Source organism: Callithrix jacchus, chromosome 14, assembly GCF_049354715.1.
Source record: "Callithrix jacchus isolate 240 chromosome 14, calJac240_pri, whole genome shotgun sequence".
In the NCBI taxonomy this organism is placed as follows: Eukaryota; Metazoa; Chordata; class Mammalia; order Primates; family Cebidae; genus Callithrix; species Callithrix jacchus.
In genome coordinates this window covers 42,468,529-42,488,150 of record NC_133515.1, presented here as the reverse complement: position 1 = coordinate 42,488,150, position 19,622 = coordinate 42,468,529, and the positions used below count along the sequence as shown (strand labels likewise).

The following is a 19,622-nucleotide window of genomic DNA, read 5'->3' as shown; positions in this document are numbered from 1 at the left end:
TTCATAACCAATCTTTGATAGTGAAACTATAGGTGGTGGTTTAGTATTTAGGTTCTCGCATGATTTCATGAGGTCACCCCCCGATTTCAGAATTTCTGTATGGTAGGGCAACTTTGGCAGTCAGTTTGCTTAGAACTATCTCATTTCAACTGAGTAATATAAAAGGATGATTTAGTTACTGCTTACATAACAATATGTTTCTATTAATGAACAGTATGTTTGACAAAAAACCTAGCTTAAGGAAAAGTCATTTTCCACATAAACTGAAATCATTTATTTCAATCTATTTTAATTATATAATTTTAATACATGTTATATATTATTAAGATAAATGTGCCTTTGGAGTGGCAGAAACAGATATGTTTGAGAAAGTTTATTGCTCTGATGAGGAAATAAACAATTATAGGAAGAGATTGGAGGCAAGGAAACCAGATTATTTTAACCATCAAGTTAAGAAAACTGATTCTAGGACTTGATGATCAGTAAAATGTGAGGAATAAGAGTAAGTAATGGCTTCAAAGTTCCTAGCCATCCCCTCAGGAATACCAAATTGGTATTCCATACCATTGGTGGCTCATGCCTATAATCCCAGCACTTCGGGAGGCCAAGGCGGTGGATCACCTGAGGTCAGGAGTTTAAGACCAGCGTGACCGACATGGTGAAACCCTGTCTCTACTAAAAAAACAGAAATCAGCCAGGGGTGGCGGCATGTGCCTGTAACCCCAGCTACTCAGGAGGCTGAGGCAGGAGAATTATTTAAACCCTTAAGCAGTTCTTAAAAGGAGGCCAAGGTTGCAGTGAGCCAAAATCATGTCACTGCACTCCAGCCTGGGCAACAGAGAGACTCTTTCTCAAATAAAAAAAGCCCAGATATAAGGAGGGAACACTGAACTTGAAGTCACAAATTCTTAGTTCTAGCCTGTGTCACTCACTAGCCATGCAATCTTGGGCATACCTGTTTATTACCTCTTTTGATTGTGCTTTCTCCATCTCTGAAGAAATAGGGATAATAATGATTTGACTTGCCTATCTTACATGAGATGAAAGCTAAATCAATTATTACATATGTAAAAGGAATTTGTCAAGTATTATTTAACAGTAAAGTGTTCCAGCTACTGAGGGTAATCAGAATTACTTGGAACCAGTCCTCGTTTTTGTCTGTCCCCAAGATCGTAGTATGCAAATTCTGCTAACATTGAGTACTTCTTGTTATTCACTTTGGTGGACTTTAATATTTGTATTAATTTTACTTGTGATTTTAACAGCGATCTTAGGCTATCAGTTTAGGCTCAATTTTCTAGGTTGGAAGGGCCCCAGTATTGGGCCATAGAATCAATTTCTGCTGGTACCCTTTTTCCTTAATCTCCACTCTGCTCAACTCAGCACTTTGCATATATGAGTTCTCTTGCCAATAACTACAGGACTTGAACAACTTGTATTACTTTTTAAATTTTGCCAGGAACATATATAAATAAAAGTTTCTGTTAGCTTTAGGCTTATATTCCTAAATCCGTTCGAATGGATTTACCCATTTATTCCTTACATCAAAGAATTTTGGAGAACATTGTGTGAAGAATAGTCAGATGGGATTAACCAAGGGAGGGTTCCTCTGAGTTTTTTAAGGTAAGAGTTATCCAGTGTTAACTTCACAAAATCTGTAAATCTATTCTGAATAGCTTTTTTCCCTTGAAAAATTTTAGTTGATGAGGAATCTGGATTAAAGGATTCAGAACCAGAGCGAAAACGCAAGAAGACTGAAGACCCTTCTTTATGCAAATCAGTGGCATCTGATGTCCCTGAAGGTAAAGTTAAAATGACATTTTTTTCTTATCCACATGAAATAAAAATTCAACACCATAATAACTGTTCTATTGTTTAGATTGGTAATTGGGTAATTTTGCCTGCATTGTCATTTTATAGTGGAAATTTGCATGTTTTACACAGTGGCATTTTTGAAGACAGCGGTGACTGGGCTGTTTTTACCTGAGAAGGATATTTTTATTGCATATTTGAAATCTGGGATGTATCTCCTCTTTTATTCCTGGAGCTTTCTTTGCCACTCTGTTGAGAATTTAGTTATACTTGCCCAGGCAGAAACTCACTCCAGCTAAGCAGAACATGCTGAAAATCTTTGCTAGCCAAGTTTGTTCATAGTAAGCTAAGGTGAGCTGAGGGTGACCTTATTCAGCCAGCATACTCCTCAATCAGACAGTTACCCATCATTCCGTCTCTTTTCTTTCTTGTATTTTAACGGGATTCCTAAGAGGTTTACTTTATTATATTTTTTTTTGAGATAGGGTCTCACTCTGTTGCCTATGCTAGAGTACAGTGGTGTGATCTCAGCTCACTGCAGCCCCTTCTTCCTGGACTCAAGCAGTCCTCTCACCTCAGCCTCCTGAGTAGCTGAGTAGCTGGGACTACAGGCGTCTACCACCACACCTGGCTAATTTTTGTATTTTCGGTAGATACGGGGTTTCATAGTGTTGCTTAGGCTGGTCTTAAACCCTTGAGCTCAAGCAGTCTGCCAGTGTTGGCCTCCCAAAATGCTGAGATTACAGGCTTGAGCCACAGCTCTCAGCCAGAGGTTTCTTTTAGACTGTTAGATTCTCTCTTTTTTTTTTTTTTTTTGGAGACGGAGTTTCACTCTTATTACCCAGGCTGGAGTGCAATGGCACGATCTCGGCTCACTGCAACCTCCACTTCCTGGGTTCAGCCAATTCTCCTGCCTCAGCCTCCTGAGTAGCTGGGATTACAGGCACGCGCCACCATGCTCAGCTAATTTTTTGTATTTTTAGTAGAGACGGGGTTTCACCACGTTGACCAGGATGGTCTCGATCTGTTGACCTCGTGATCCGCCCACCTCGGCCTCCCAAAGTGCTGGGATTACAGGCTTGAGCCACTGTAGACTGTTAGATTCTTATCTAATGACTTGGTATTCTGAAGGATTATTGAACAGTTCTTTGTTATCTAAAGATGCTCCATGGGAATCTGTTTAGCTTGGCAGTATACCAAAGCAGTGGCATACTGGCATTCCCTAGAGGCTCTAGAATATTATAGAATGTGTTAATGAAATAAAGAGTTATGATCCCTAAATTAATAGCAGTATCTACTGTGCTTGTATTTCAGTATATACGATGCTTAATATTTTTGTCATGTTTAAATAAATTGATGGAGGCCAGGCATGGTGGCTCACACCTGTAAGCCCAGCACTTTGGGAGGCCAAGGCGGGCAGATCACCTGAGGTCAGGAGTTCGAGACCAGCCTCGGCAACATGGTAAAAATGTATTCTACTAAGAATACAAAATTAGCAGGGCATGGTGGCATGCACCTGTAATCCCAGCTACTCGAAAGGCTGAGGCAGGAGAATCACTTGAACCCAGGAGGCAGAGGGTTGCAGTGAGCTGAGATTGCGCCACTGCACTCCAGCCTGGACGACAGGCTCAAATAAATAAATAAATTGATGAACACCACTGGAGATAAATTATTGCTAATTTTCCTCTTGCCTCTTCTTATCCTCTAGAATTAGACTTTCTTGTACCTAAGGCTGGATTCTTCTGTCCAATTTGTTCCCTCTTCTACTCAGGTGAAAAAGCAATGACAAATCACTGCAAGAGTACACGTCATAAGCAAAATACTGAGGTAATTTTTAAAATTCTTACAAAATCTTGAGGTGGTGTTATTGTCTTAGAATCAAATTATTTATCTACCCCAAACATTTTTTTCTCACTTTAGGTGAATGTTTTTATGCCAGTATATTCCGCTGAAATTCAGAATACTGTTTTTACCTTCAGTGTACCTTGCCAGTAATGTCTAGCCCTTACTCCTTTTTTTTGAACAGCAACATTTGCCAGAGTAGATTCTGCAGATCATTAGTCTCATACGACACTCCATTATTAAAGTAAAAAACTGCATATTTTGTTGCCCTCTTCAGTCATGTACACGTTAGCATATTAAAGTTTCTGAATTGTCTAGTGAGAACGAATCCAGCCTAACTTTATGCAGCCCATTTGTCAAATTCATTTAATCATAAAACCTTTTTTAAATTGTACATATCTTTAAGAAATATTACTCTAGAGAATCATCATTAGCCATAATTGAAGCAGTGGTTCTAGTTCCTGCTGAATATTTGATAATTTTATTTTTGATAATTTTATTATCAAATATTCTCTATTGAATTTGTGGCACACTCATCTAACATTTATTGAACTCTTCTGTGCTGGAAGCTTATTTAATCTCCTCATCAACTTTATGAGGTAGATGCTATTATTCCAATTTTAAAGATGAGAAAATAGACTTAAGGAGGTTATGTATCTAAACCCAAGGTCACATAGCTAGTTAGTAGTAGACCTAGGATTTGAACTCAGCACTATTTCATTCTAGGCCCAAGTTCTTATACATTGTGCTTTGCTACCTGTGTGCTTAACTTAGTTTATCATGTCACTTTTCTATTTACAGTCTTCTAGTAGCTTCATATTGCAGTTGGTCTAATACCCAAACTTCTTCTTTTGGGCCCAGAGCCCTGCATGATCTGATTCTTTTCTACTTCTCTGAACTCAGTTTTTTTAGTTGCTTTCTGTGTTCCAGCTTTTCTGGCTCTCTTTGTTTCATTTTTCATACATAAGAGGCATGTTGCTGCCTTTGCACCTTTATATTCCTGTTCTTTTGCCCCTTCCCAATCCTACTTGCATGGCCAGTTCTTTCTCATGTTTTTCATCTCAACTCGTGTCAGTTCCCCAGAAAGGTCTTTGCATTAGAAAGACTTAGCTAAGTAGAACCCCTAAAAAAGTTCAACCTCAATTACTTGTTGCATTCTTTTTAAAGTGCTTAACCACCCCCCCAAGTTATTTTATTTTTTTCTTTCATTGTTTTTTTTTTTCTCCCATTAGAATGTAAGTTCTATGGTATAAAAGATCCTAACTGTCTTGTTGCCCATCGAATCCTCAGGCACCAAGCATATACCTGGTATACTGTAAACATCAGATGACTGATGAATGAAAGGAAGAAATGTTCATATAAGGCCCTGTGTTTATAATAATTATTTTGTAGGATCAGTCTCTTAAATTATAAATACAATGATATACAGTAGATAAGTTTGTACACATAGCAAAACAACATCTAATAAGTATTTCATGTTGCCAATTGCTTTTAACAGAAATTCATGGCCAAGCAAAGAAAGGAAAAGGAACAGAATGAGGCTGAAGAAAGAAGCTGTAGGTGATTGGGGGAAAGGGGAAAGAATTCACTAGAAATTTGTTTAGGGTCCAGTTGATTTGTGTATTTTTGTTATCATTTAATTTGTAATTTTCATTTCAGAAGCAAATACTCGTGTTGTACAAATTTCTGATTACCCTTGATGTAGAGAGACTGATGGGGAAAGTATGATGGGTTTGATTTTTATATCAAATCATCAGGCATGGAGAAATATCTTTTAGAAGTGTTAAAATAAATGTTCCTACTGTATATTTAAAATACCATCTGTGTTTGTGGCTGATTTATTAAAGACTTCCTTGCCTCTGATTGCAGACAAGTTTTTTCACTACAACTCCTGTGATTTCAGATGTTTGGGGATTCTTCATGTATCACTGGAACTCATAGCATGACAGTGTTTTACTTTGCTTCAGCCATTCATGTATATATACAGGTCATGGGTTTCTTAAAATTCTCATTTTTTTCTGGATAAATTTAGATTACAGCACGTTTGCCCAGATAGGTTTGAATGAAACTGCTTGATTTTTATATGTGTTATAAAGTTATTTATTCTGCTTCTGGTTAACACCTGCTGTTCTACCAGAACCCATTTAAGGTAACACCAAGCTAGTCATTTATTATTAGCTTGAATCTATAGAGCAGCATTACTTCTTGTGGGCCACCAGAGTGGCTTTTCAAACCATTTGAATTACAGTTGAATATGTTTATAAGAAGTTTTAAACGCACAAAAAAATAATTGAATGGCCAATAGGTGATGGACCTAGCCCTATACTTTTAAGTTTTTAGATTGGGCCATTCTTCAGACATAAGTCTGCTTACTTCAGATTGTTTTAGTATTTGATGCCTCCAGATAGAGTGTACCAATTAATAATAAACAGGATGAATGGAAGGGAACAACAAGAAAAAAAAACCCTACCTCTTTTAGATCTCTTATTTCCAGCACAGAACAAGAGTGACCTCACAGTCAACAAGAAGTGGTGTGGAGAACAAAAGGCAGCACCTCTTTGTCACTTCACGTGAAACTCGGTGCATGCTTAGTTCAGACTTACCACTTCCTGAATAAAATTACAGAATACTACAAGTCACAGACAAGAGGGTGAGATAGAGGAGTGGCTTGCTGTCGAGTCTGTTGTAATTAAAACCATATAGGTAAATCCGGATAATAAGAGGGAGAAGAGCTATTAAAAGATTAGACAGTAAGTGCCTGTAAACTAAAGAAGCACAGTCATAGTGAATAAGAATCTTACTTTTTTTTTTTTTTTTGAGACGGAGTTTCGCTCTTGTTACCCAGGCTGGAGTGCAATGGCGCGATCTTGGCTCACCGCAACCTCCGCCTCCTGGGTTCAGGCAATTCTCCTGCCTCGGCCTCCTGAGTAGCTGGGATTACAGGCAGTCGCCACCATGCCCAGCTAATTTTTTGTATCTTTAGTAGAGACGGGGTTTCACCATTTCAACCAGGATGGTCTCGATATCTTGACCTCATGATCCACCCACCTCGGCCTCCCAAAGTGCTGGGATTATAGGCTTGAGCCACCGCGCCCAGCCAAGAATCTTACTTTTAAAGAATCTTCCTTTCTCCTCAGCTTGCTTTTGGAACTTTTACAACTGGGGAAGTTATAAGCTTCTTTAATCTGGTCTGAATCAATCTTCTGAAATTGGGATTCTAAATTAGAATGAAAGGAGCTGCTGCTAAGGCATAAAAATTGTAGGGGTGATTTTTCTGTTTTATCCTAGTGACAGATGTTGACTTAATTATACATTGTAAATAAATGTTTCTCTCTGGGACTTTTTACACTTAATGCCGGTAATTTTTACCTTAGGGCTCCAAATACAAAAGATTTTTATGAGATTTTCTGAAAATAAACATGCTCTTTGCATATAATTTTAGTATTGTTCTTGATGTTTTCAGAAAATTTCCCTCCTTCAGTCACACATATAGAACATCATATACATAGCAGTTTGCTTATTAGTTGATTGAAGGATATAATTAGGATTGCAGCTGACTTAATTTTCTATTGTTAACAGCATCCAGACTCCAAGGCAAAAAAAAGATTACATTCAATATGATCGCTCTAAGTTTTTAGATTTTATTGCCCTTTTGGTATTAGAATGCTGTGGAAACTTGCCTCTCCAAAATTGCTTCTTTTTAATCCTTCTTTAAAAAACATTTATAGGAGGGCAGTCAGGTTTTTAAAACTTAAGTTTTTAGTTTTACTAATTTGTTATTTGATTATGGAAAATGTCAAGCATATTAAGACAGAATGGGATAATTACACATACACTAATTAGTGTCAGTAATTATCAACTCAAGGCCAGTTTGTGTTTGTGTGTGTCTCCACTCTCAACCCTCATGTATTACTTTAAAGTAAATCTCAGCATGTTTTACTAGTTAATTGTTCATTGTGTACATAAAATGTAAGGGTTCTTTTTTAATATAACCAGTACCATTAAAAATATTTATTTAAATAATAATTTGGTTCAGATTTTTAACTGTTTCATAAATGGATTTTTTGTGGTTGTTGCTTTACTGTGCCTGAATCCAGATTCAGATAAGATCCATACATTGTGACTGGCTGGTACATCTTTTAAAATATACTATTTTGAATATATAGGTTTCTTTTTCTCTCTCTCTCTTCCCCCCCCTTGTAATTTATTTGATAAAGAAACTAGATACTTGGTTCTCCCAAGCAGTGCTGCTCAAAATGTCTTTGGACCCAGTGCAGTGTCAGTCCACATACTTGGAAGCAGTTTATTGAGAGTTGCTGGAAACAATTTGACAGTGATTTTATGTTTGTCTGTTGAATCTAACAGAAAAAATGGGGTTTGTATGTTTTTGTGTGTGTGTATGTGTTTTATAATTTCTTTTTTTGTATGTGTATTTTTTATTATTGGTCTATAGTGAATTGAAAATTAGGGAGAAAAAGAAACAAAACTGAGAAAGCACATAGTTGGAGAAGCACTGCTGACAGGTTTCCCCAGTCTGACTTTGTTGCTTGCAACCCTGTAGTACCTTTAACATGTTCTTGCCCTCTCTGTAGCTTATAAATTAATAAGTAAATATGGATATTTGATTAGAGATTTTTTTCTTTCTTTTTTTCTTTTTCCTTTCTTTTTGACAAGACCACTTTAGGTAGTGATGTGGTCTTCCTGATCAGGAGGCACAAACTGATTGCTTTCTCTGGGATTTGAGTAGCAGTTGATGCTTAGTTTTGATCCACTTATTTATTAGGTGTGGCAAAATAATGATATCTTAATTCTATATTCCTTCTTCATGTATAAGCCAAGAACATTTCTCTGCAAAGAGAAATTCCCCCTCATCTGCTATTTGGTAGTGGTATGGTTTGTGTAAGAAAGATACAGATATGTGATGCTTTTCCTTTACCTATCAATTTTTTCAGAATGAGTTGCTTTGGCATCTACCAACTGTGATAAATTTTTTTCTTAGTGAAATTTTAACATATTTGATGTTTGAAACCTCTGAATTATTAATGTTATTGATGCTCATATGTCCCACGTTTGATTGGACTTCTCATTTCTTTTAAACAACTCTTGTGGTTATCTGTATGTCAAGATGTTTCAGGCTCATGTAGTAACACTTACTTCAAAGTGTATATTCAAATAGGGGAAGTCTCAAAGGAGTGTGTGTGTGTGTGTGTGTGTGTACTTGGTGTATATATTTGTGGGTTACATGTGATATTTTGATACAGGCATGTAATGTGTGACAATCACATCGGGGTAAATTGGGTATTCATCACCTCAAAGATTTGTCCTTTGTGTTTCAAACAGTCCAGTTACACTCTTCATATTATTTTTAAATGTACAATTAAAATTTTTTTAAGCAAGATCTCCTTCTGTTACCCAGGCTGGGGTACAGTGACACTACCTTAGTTGACTATAGCCTCCGCCTCCCTAGGCTTAAGTGATCCTCCACCTCAGCCTCTGGAGCACCTGGGACTATATAGGTGCATGCCACCAGGCTCAGCTAATTTTTGTATTTTTTTTTAATAGAGATGAGATTTTGACATGTTGGCCAGGCTGGTCTCAAACTCCTGGCCTCAAGTGATCTGCCCATCTTGGCCTCCCAAAGTGCTGGGATTACAGGTGTGAGCCATCGCACTCAGCCTTATTTATTCTTTCTGTTTTTTGTACTCATTAACCATCCCCCTCCACCTCAACTACCTTTCCCAGCCTCTAGTAACCATCTTTCTACTTTGTGTCACCATGAGTTCAGTTTTCATTTTTAGCTCCCACAGAGAAGTGAAAACATACAATGTTTGTCTTTGTGTAAATGGCTTATTTCACTTAACCTCCAGTTCCATCCATGTTATAGCAAATGGCAGGATTTCATTCTTTTGTGTGTGTCTCAATGATACTCCATTGTGTGTATATACCATTTCTTTATCCATTCATCTGTTGATGGACACATAGGTTGCTCCCAAATCTTGGCTATTTTATATAGTGCTGCAACAAACGAAGTGCAGATATATCTTCAATTTACTGATTTCCTTTGGGTCTATACCTAGTAGTGGGATTGCTGGATTGTATGGTAGCTCTATTTTTAGTTTTCTGAGGCATCTCCAAACTATTCTCCTTAGTGGGTGTACTAATTTACATTCCCACCAACCATGCACAAGTGTTCCCCTTTCTCCACATCTTCGGCTGCATTTGTTGTCTCCTGTCTTTTGGATAAAAGCCATTTTAGCTGGAGTGAGATGTAGTCAAAACTACCTCCCTGTAGTTTTGATTTGCATTTCTCTGATGATCAGTGATTTTGAGTACCTTTTCATATACCTGTTTGCCATTTGTATGCCTTTTGAGAAATGTCTATTCAGATCTTTTGCCCATTTTTATTGAATTATTAATTTTTTTTCCTTGTGGAGTAGTTTGAGCTCCTTATATATTCTGGTTATTAATCCTTTATCAGATGGATGGTTTGCAAATGTTTTTTCCCATTCTGTGGGTTGTCTCTTTGTTGTTTCCTTCACTACAGAAGCTTTTTAACTTTTTAAAGAGCTTTAGCTCTTTAACTTGATCCCATTTATTCATGTTTGCTTTGGTTGCTTGTGCCTATGTGGTCTTTGCCACAAGAAGTCTTTGCCCACTCCAGTATCCTGGAGAGTTTCTCCAATGTTTTCTTGTAGTACTTGCATATTTTGAGATCTTAGATGTAAATCTTTAATCTATCTTGATTTAATTTTTATATGGGGAAAGTTGGGGCCTAGTTTTACTCTTCTGCATATGGATATTCTGTTTCCTCAGCACCATTTATTGAAGAGACTGTCCTTGTTTATTGTAAGCTTGGCAAAAATGAGTTCACTGTAGATTTATTGGGTTTATTTTTGTGCTGTCTGTTCTGTTCCACTGGTCTGTGTATCTGTTTTTATGCCAGTACCATGCCATTTTGGTACCATAGCTCCATAGTGTAACTTGAAGTCAGGTAATGTGATTCCTCTGGTTTAGTTCTTTTTCCTTAGGAGAGCTTTGCCTATTTTGGGACTTTTGTTGTGGTTCTGCATAAGTTTTAAGATTATATTTTCTATACTTTGATAGGGATTGCATTGAATCTGCAGATTGCTTTGGGTAGTATGAACACTGTAACAGTATATGAACACCTTAACAGTATTGATTCTTCCATCCATGAACATGGAATATATTTTTATTTTGTGTGTCCTCTTCAATTTCTTGTATCAGTGTTTTATAGTTTCATTGTAGAGATCTTTACCTTTTTTGGTTAATTCCTGGGTGTTTTATTTGTAGCTATGGTAAATGAAATTTCTTAGTTTCTCAAAGGAAATTCTAAAAAATACACAGAATTGAATGAAAATGAAAACTGAACAAATTAAACTCTGAGACGCATCTAATGAAGTGCTGGAAGGGAACTACATAGCACCAAGTGCTTAAATTATAAAGAAAGAATTCAGTAATCTAAGTTTCTGCTTCAAGATACTAGAAAAGTTAGAACAAACTAAATCCAAAGCAAACAGAAGGAAGGAAATGATAGAGCAGAAATTAATGAAATTGAAAACAGGAAAACAATAGAGAAAAATTAGTGAAACACAAAGCTCGTCCTTTAAAAATAATATAATTGGTGTATCTCTAAAAGACTAAGATAAAAAATACCCAAACCATTAATATGAATGAAACAGAGAATATCACAGCAGATCCTGCAGCCATTAGAACAGTAGTAAAGGAGTACTGTGAACAACTCTATGCATATACAACTTGGAAGAAATGGACAAATTCCTCAAAAATCAGAAAGTACTAAAACTTGGCCAAGATGAAATCAAGAACTTGAATAATTCTGAAACCATTAAAGATACCAAATTTGTAATAAAAGCATCCTTGAAAAAGATACCCCCATATCCTGATGGTTTCACTGGAGAATTTTACTGAACATTCAAAAGGAGGATGGAAGAGAGAACACTTCTTGACTCTTTTTCTTTTTGAGATAGAGTCTCGCTCTGTCACCTAGGCTGCAGTGGTATGATCCCGGCTCACTGCAACCTCTGTCTCCTGGGCTCAAGTGATTCTCCTGCCTCAGCCTCCCGAGTAGCTGGGATTACATTTTATGAGGAACTTAATTTCAGGTATGAAGGGCTGGTTCATTACTGGAAGGAAAGACCATTTAATTCACTGTTATCAATAGGCTGAAGAAGAAAAAAAATGAGTGTATCAATTCATTTAGAAAAGGCATTTGATGTAAAAACACTCATGTTCATATTCTCAGCACATCATAAATAAAAAAGGAACTTTCTCAGTCTTACAAAGAGGATCTACAGAAAAAAAAAATCTACAGCTAGCATCATACTTAATGTTTAAAGTCTGTGTTCCCTCCAAGATTAGGAACAGTGAAAGGATGTTCATTCCTGCCATCGTTAGGCAACAAACGGTACTGCAGTTTTCAGCCACTGCAGTTCTAGGCAAGAAAAGGTATATAGATGAGAAATTGAATAAAACTGCCTCTGTTTGCAGTACATGACTGCCTCCACAGAAAATTTCAAAGAATGTGTAATAAAACTTGCAGAATCAATGAATTCAGTAAGGTTGAAGGATACAAGATCAATAGACAAAAGTCATTTATGTTTTCTGTGTACTGACAACAAAGAAGTAGAAACTAAAATAAGAAATGCAATACCATTTACATTTGCACCAAAAAAATTCCTTAGGTATAAGTGTACCAAAATATTTGTAGGATCTATATGATGAAAATTATAAAAGGCTGATGAAAGAAATCAAAGGAAACTTAAGGTGATTTATCATGTTGATGGATTGGAAGACTCCACATAAGATCAACATTAGTTTTCTCTAAGTTGTTCTATAGGTTTAAGGCAATTTCTACCAAAATCCAAACAAAATTTTTTGTAGGCACAGACAATCTTATTCTAAAATTTATATGGAAAAGGAAAGATTATACAAATAGCTAAAACAGTTTTGAAAAAGAATAAAATGAAATGATGCTAATGCTTACTGTATAGATCCTGTAATCGAGAGTGTGCTATATTGGCAGAGAGAAGGAAACAGATTGATGGACTAGCATAGAAAACCTGGAAATGGGGGTGGGCACGGTGGTTCACACTTGTAATCCCAGCACTTTGGGAGGCTGAGGCAGGTGAATCACAGGGTCAGGAGTTCAAGACCAGTTTGGCCAACATGGTGAAACCCCGTCTACTAAAAATACAAAAAATTAGCTGGGTGTGGCGGCAGGTGCCGTAATCACAGCTACTCGGGAGGCTGAGGCAGGAGAATCGCTTGGACCCAGGAGACGGAGGTTGCAGTGAGCCAAGGTCACGCCACTGTACTCCAACCTGGGCGACGATGCGAGACTCCGTCTCAAAAGAAAAAATATCCTGGAAATAAATCTACACAAATACACCTAGTTATTTACACAGAATAACTAGGCAATTTGAATAAAACTGCCTCCGTTTGCAGTACATGACTGCCTACACAGAAAATTTGCCTACAGAAGCAAAAGCAATTCAGTGGATGAGGAGTAGCTTTTTCAACAAATGATGCTGGAGCAATTGGACATCCATCAGCTGAAAATGTACCTTGATCTAAACCTTACACCTTTTATTAAAACTAAAAACACATCTGTAATCCCAGCACTTTGGGAGGCTGAGGCGGGTGGATCATGAGGTCAGGAGTTCAAGACCAGCATGGCCGATATGGTGAAACCCCATCTAGGATTGGGCAAAGTACTTAGACTTGACATTGAAAGCACATTTTATAAGCGGAAAAATGGATAAATCTGATTGCATCAAAATTTTTGTTCTGTGAAAGACAAATTATAGACTAACAGGAAATATTTGCAAATCACAAGTTCATTAAAGGCTTTATACCTAGAATACATAAAGAAGTCTCAAAACTTAACATTTTAAGATGATCCAATTAGAAAACCAGCAAAAGAGACATTTCACTAAAGAGGATATACAGATCAAAAACACCTGAAACTGTTCAATATAAGTGGCTCTTAGAGAAATGTGAATTAAAACCACAATGAGATGCTACATATCTGTAAGGATGGCTAACATGAAAAATAGTGATAACACCAAGTGCTGAAAAGGATGAAGTTGAAACTAAACACATTGCTGATGAGATTGTAAAATGGTGCAACCACTATGGAAAGTAACCATGTGACCAAGCACTTACACACTTGAACATTGATCTCATAGAAATAAGGACTTACTTTCACATAGAATGTTTACATAAGTGTTTATAGCAGCTTTATTCATAGTGGTTTCAAACTGGAAACTAGTCCAAATATCCTTCAGTGTGTGAATTGTTAAGCAAACCACAGGTACATCCATACCATGAAATACTATTTAGCAAGTTTTATTTTTTTTATTTTAAAATTTTTTTTGTTTTTATTTTTTTAAGGAAAGCTATTGGCCAGTAGTGATAACATGCAGCAACTCGACCCTCAAATTATGCTGAGTGGAAAAAAGCTCATATCAAAAAGATAGATACCGCAGTATTCCATTTATGTGTCATTCATCAAATACAAAGATGAACAGATCACTTACTGCCAGGTTTAGGAATGGCAGGATTATAAAAGGGTACTAGGAAGGAGTCTCATGATAGTAAAGTTGGTGGTGGTGGTGGTTATGCAAGCTGCACAGGACAGAATTACACAGCGTGGTTTACACCCAGATTAGTGCATGTGCAACTGGGGAAATCTAGAGAAGTTTCATGAATTGTACCAATGCCATCTATTGATTTGGATATTGTACTCGAGTTAAGATGTTAACCTTGGGGGAGAGGATGGAGATAGGAAGCACAGGGCTTCCACGTGCACTTCTTTGCAACCTCCTATGAATCTGTAATTATTTCAAAAGGAAAAGTTAAAAGAAATTGTATTCTGGGATTGGGTTGGTTATATATTCAAAGAGTGCATTGATAACCTCTTTGCCAGGGGTGAATGGGACATAGTAATCTGTGATGTGCAGTGTCATCACAGTTATTCGAATTATTGCCGATAGCATCATGGAATGAAGTGCAGGTACAGGACAAGGCATTGGGATATGAAGTGTCTGAGGCACTTAAGTCACTATGACAATAATAATCATTAAAATTCAGAAGTCACCTGTTTCTTACAGCCCTCGAGCACATTTTGGGAATAAGAAATAAAAGTTAAAAGCATATGATTAAAAGAGGCACGGAGAACCAGAAGGCCTCCATGGCACCTTTGAAGGAGTTTCTCATTTCTTGGAATCACAGAGCAGGTAAGGCTGAGGAGCCTCTGGTATGACAGTCTTCTAAAGAACCCATCACTATGTGATAGCAGGTTGATTATATTCAGTCTCTCTTGTCCTAGAGGTTACAATGCTTTGTCCTCACAGGGAACATATTTTGGGTATGGATTTGCCTTCCCTGAACTCAGGGCTTCTGATGGCACCACTGTTTGTAGATTCATGGATGGACTTCTCCATCACCATGGAATACCAATCCGACTTCATTTTAAGGAGATGCATTTTTTTGTAGGGGGGAGGGGGGTGGGTAAATGGGCATGTGGACAATGGGCCCATGTCTGCAGACTTAACAAGTTTTACCATTCGGTCCATCACCCAGAAGCAGCTGGTTTATTAGGTGAAATGACCTGCTAAAGACTGGTTATCACACAAGTTGGAGACAACATCCTAAGAAGTTTAGGTGTTGTCCTATGGAAGCTTCATGTGCCTTAACAGAGGCCCCTTTTCCAAAGTCCTGGCCATCCACCAAGGGGGGAGCAATGGAAGTGACACATTTGTTGCTCTCTTAACCCCTAAAGGTATTTAGGCCTTTTCTGTTGATGTCTCCCCATGAATCAACAGGAGTCGTTTGGTGTCAGAAAGCTCTCTGCCCTGAGACACACAATAGAGACACTCACACCTGCTCCCTTTGCCTGCATCAGCTCTGCCTGTGCCCACATTTTGCACTTTAGCTGGGAACCAGCCATCACCAGCACCTGACTCTAGTCACTGCTGGGGCCTCTAACAGGTTTCTCACATTTGCTAGGATTGTTGCATCCTGGGATGTTGTGGCGTCTTCCAGAGGATGAGATAGCCCCACTTTGGAAAGAAGTCGAATTCCTGTTCTGTTCCTCACTCTTATCACCCTGGTTTGGATCTCCCTCACTTCTCAGTATGTATTACTCAGGGTTCTCCAGAGAAACGACCAATGCGTTGGTGGGGGGGGGGGGTGGTGTGTGTGTGTGTGTGTAGAGAGAGAGAGTAAAATAGTAGAAACAGCAAATCTATTTGCTATGAGATTTGACTCATGCTATTATGGAAGCCAAGAAGTCCTACAATATTGCTATCTGCGTGTTGGAGTGTAAGAAAAGGCCACATGTTGGAAATGGAGGTGGTGTGGCCGCCGGGAGCTCAGCTATGATGTCCAAGAGCAGGAAATGAGTGTCCCAGCTCAAGAAGAAAGAGTGGCTCTTCTAACAACGACTGTCTGTAGTCTTTCCTTCATGCTATCTAGAGACTCCTTACCCTCTGGACTAAATCCAAAAGGAGGACTGTACACACAGACTGACCTGTTCACATTAGTCCCAGAGCTGTTCTCTTGCAGCTCAGCAGATAGGCGCTCTTCACTCCCTGCTCAAGGTGAGTGAGGGCTTTCAGAAACCCCTACCACCGTCCATTCTGAGCTCACTCCTTTCCATTGTAGCACCAGGCATGCCTGAACAGAAAATAGCTTCTATTTATTGAGTGTTTACTGTTTATTATGGTAGATTCTTGGGAAATTGAAACCCTCTGCCACTACCATGAGTTTTTCTTCTTAGGAGAAGCAGATGAGATGACCATTCTGTGACCAGGGTCTATGGTTCTTAGTAAGCTTTTCAAGGATCTTGGTTTTTTCAGAAGACAGAAATAATACAGTGTGTTCACATTACCTCTTTGGTGAAAAATCTGTTTTTTTTTTCTTTTTTCTATTGGAAAATGGTATCAAACCCTTAGTTTCTCAGTGAAATTGGAGCACCACCTCCCTCCCCTTCACTTCTGTCCTGAAACAGTAAAGTGGTAAAAGCAGCCTGAAAACCAGCCCTCTTTCACAGTGGTTGGTCGTGTTGACAAAGCCTTGGTGGATTATTTTCCCGTGGCTGCCTTAACCAATTGTCACAACCATGGTGGCTTAGAAACAACAAATTTATTCTCTCAACAGTTTTGGAGGCCAGAAATTCAAGATGAAAGTGTCATCAGGGCCACAAGAACTTGTTCTTTTATAGCAAGAAACAGAACTGTCCTTCAAGCTCAGGAGTTGGATGTGGCAGTGAGCTATTTTGCCACTGCACTCCAGCCTGGGCAACAGAGGGAGACTGTTTCTAAAACATTTAAAAATAAATAAATAAATAAAAAGAATTGTGCTTCAAGTTACCCTAAGAAAAATGTGCAATGACTCACTATAAAGACACTGGGTATGTCGGCCTGGATCCCTGGCTGCAAGCTACAGGAGCCAAGCCTGGACAGCTGAAGCAAGAGAGGATTTCAGAAGAGCTTTGGGGGCTCACAGAATGGAAGGAGGTTGGAGAACTTGGCTTGGGCTATGAACAGGAATTGGACAGCAGACGCCATACCCTGTGATCTTTAGTCCTATAGCGAAAAAGTCTGGTCATTCCCTGCCACACGGAAGCTGCCATGTCTGACTTCCTGAAGCTCATGGACTTGTTTCAAGTGTTAGGAGAGAGCATACAACTGTCTGAGCCTGGGCCACACTGCCCAGTGACCCAGAGAGGGAGGCCCTAGCTCTGAAGCTTCCAGCAAAAAGGCAGGCACTTTCTGCCCATCAAGACCACTCATGAGGGGTGGGAAAAGGATGTTTTAGGAAGGGGGAGATTAAAAGCTGGAAGCCAAAAATGGCAGCTATCCACCACAAGGGCCAGCTCAGCACTCACAGGCAGGGAGACTCGAGGAATGAGAGCCAGAACAACAACCAGAAGGGTCTCTTTCTTGGTCTTGTTTTCCCCACCTCGCCTCCTACACGTGATTTCCTTGACTGCGGAACTTTCTCCACTTCTCCATGCACGGGGCCCCTTCTGACCCATTTTATTCATCTCAGCTCCAGCCACACAGAAGCTATCTTCTCTCAGTCCCAATTCCAAATTCTTGGGAGAGATAATCTGATTGATTCAGGTTAGGTAGTCTCAGAGAAAGTGGTTCTTTTAAATAGAGAAGATACTCCAAACATGTCCTGCAATTGAGGAATAAAATTTGGGGGCAGACGTGCTCACTAGAGGTTTATTTCTGCAGAGACTGGGCTGTGCAGAAAAAGTTTGAAGACATCCTTCTGTATGAATAAAGTAGTGCAGTTGCGACAAAGGTGTTTATGTCCAATTTTAGCTCTGCCACAGAGCAGGTTCATGTTATTTTATACATCTGAACAGAGCCAAACAGTACTTCTTTAAAAATAGACCATAATTTGGGATTTCCTTACATCAACAGGACCGACCTCCTGCTCTTCTTCCCAACGCAGTTAAATTTTACTCCCTCCTTGGTATCTTTCTCTAAAACTTAAATCTGAAAAATGCTTGCCACAGACAAGGTACCTATAAATGTTGCAGAATGAATGAATGAGTCAATCAATCAATTACTTCCTCTAAGCCAAAGCTGTCTTCTCCAGCAACATATAATGGCTGAGTTCTGTAGTGGGAAACTTGATAACTTCACCTGCTCTTGCAGAATTTCCTTTCTTCCTCCTAGCTTTGCCTTACTTTGTGCCATCCCCCTTTTCACAACCTTGGTCCAAGACACCGTCAGCTCTCACCCTGACTCTGCCATGGCTTTTAACTCGTCACTTTCACTCTGATCCCTTGCATTCTATTCTCCAAAAGGCAGCCAAAGGGAGCTTTTGAGAAGTAAATCAGATCCTGCCACTCCTCTGGACTTAGGCCTCAGGCAGCTTCCCCCACGCCCTGAATGGTCTCTCCAGCCTGCCTGTCCCATTCCACAAGCTCTTAATCTACACTCCTCTCCTCCCATGACCTTGACACAGAGCGCTTCCTTCTCTCTGGAACACTCTTCCTTGCCCCATCCTCAGTCCTGCCCAGTGAACTAGCTGGCCTTCAGATCACATCTCAAATAGCTCTCACTGTCCTGGGCACTTGCTTGATGAGGGCTCCCTGCTCTCTGTTCTCACACTCCCACATTTTCTGTCTTTTATGGCACTTACAGATTTGTAATGGTGTGTGACTGACGTCATTATTCCGTAAGTGTCAGTTTCCCTCACTGAAGTGGAAGCTCTTTGAGGTCGAGGACTGTACTTGTTTGCCAGGGCTGTCGTAACAAAATACCACAGACTGTGGGGCTTATAGAAAAGAAATCTATTTCTCACAGTTCTAGAGGCTGTAAGTCCAAGATGAAGGTGTAGTCAGTAGGCTTGGTTTCTTGAGTCCTCTCGTCTTGGCTTGCAGATGGCAGCCTTTTCCCTGTGTCCTCACATGGCCTTTTCTCTGTGTGCATGCATCCCTGGTTTATCTTTGTATCCAAATTTCCTCTTTTTATAAGGGCACTGGTCAGATTGGATGGCCCTAATGACCTCACTTTAACTCGTTCACCTCTTTAAAGGCTCTAAGTAGAGTCACATTCCAAGATACTGGTGGTTGCCTTTCACATAGAAATTTCAGGGGGACCCAATTCAGCCCATAACATGGACTGTGTCACTTCTGCTCACCACTGTGTCCCCCACTCAGGACAGTGCCATGCCTGACATGTCTTAGGACTTTATACATTCCCATTAAATGAATGATTGCATTTCAACTCTCCCTTTCCTCTTCCTCTCCCCACCGTACGTTGTGCTAGAGGCACAAAGGAAAGAAGGCATAGATGGCTACAGAAGGAACCTAAGTGACCACAGGAAATGTCTGCTACGCTACTCTTGAAATTACAGACCTTTTGGGAGAGCGTTGCTCTCTTCTAGTATTCTCTATGGGGGAA

The 19,622-nt window shown here is 39.1% G+C and overlaps 1 protein-coding gene across 22 annotated transcripts in view; it reads left to right on the top strand.

Moving 5' to 3' along the window:
* ZNF638 (zinc finger protein 638) overlaps positions 1-5,469 on the top strand; it is a 158,484-nt gene extending 153,015 nt beyond the window's left edge. For 16 of the 22 annotated variants that reach the window (XM_035272327.3, XM_035272326.3, XM_078349084.1 and 13 more), the window contains 3 exons: positions 1,701-1,802; positions 3,521-3,639; positions 5,153-5,469. In XM_035272327.3, coding sequence (XP_035128218.3) covers positions 1,701-1,802; positions 3,521-3,639; positions 5,153-5,218 — 287 coding nt within the window. In that variant the 3' untranslated portion in view covers positions 5,219-5,469. The remainder of the gene's footprint in view (positions 1-1,700; positions 1,803-3,520; positions 3,640-5,152) is intronic. The other 6 variants (XM_078349090.1, XM_035272328.3, XM_078349085.1 and 3 more) reach the window with 1 other exon arrangement.
* The last annotated feature ends 14,153 nt before the right edge of the window (positions 5,470-19,622 follow it).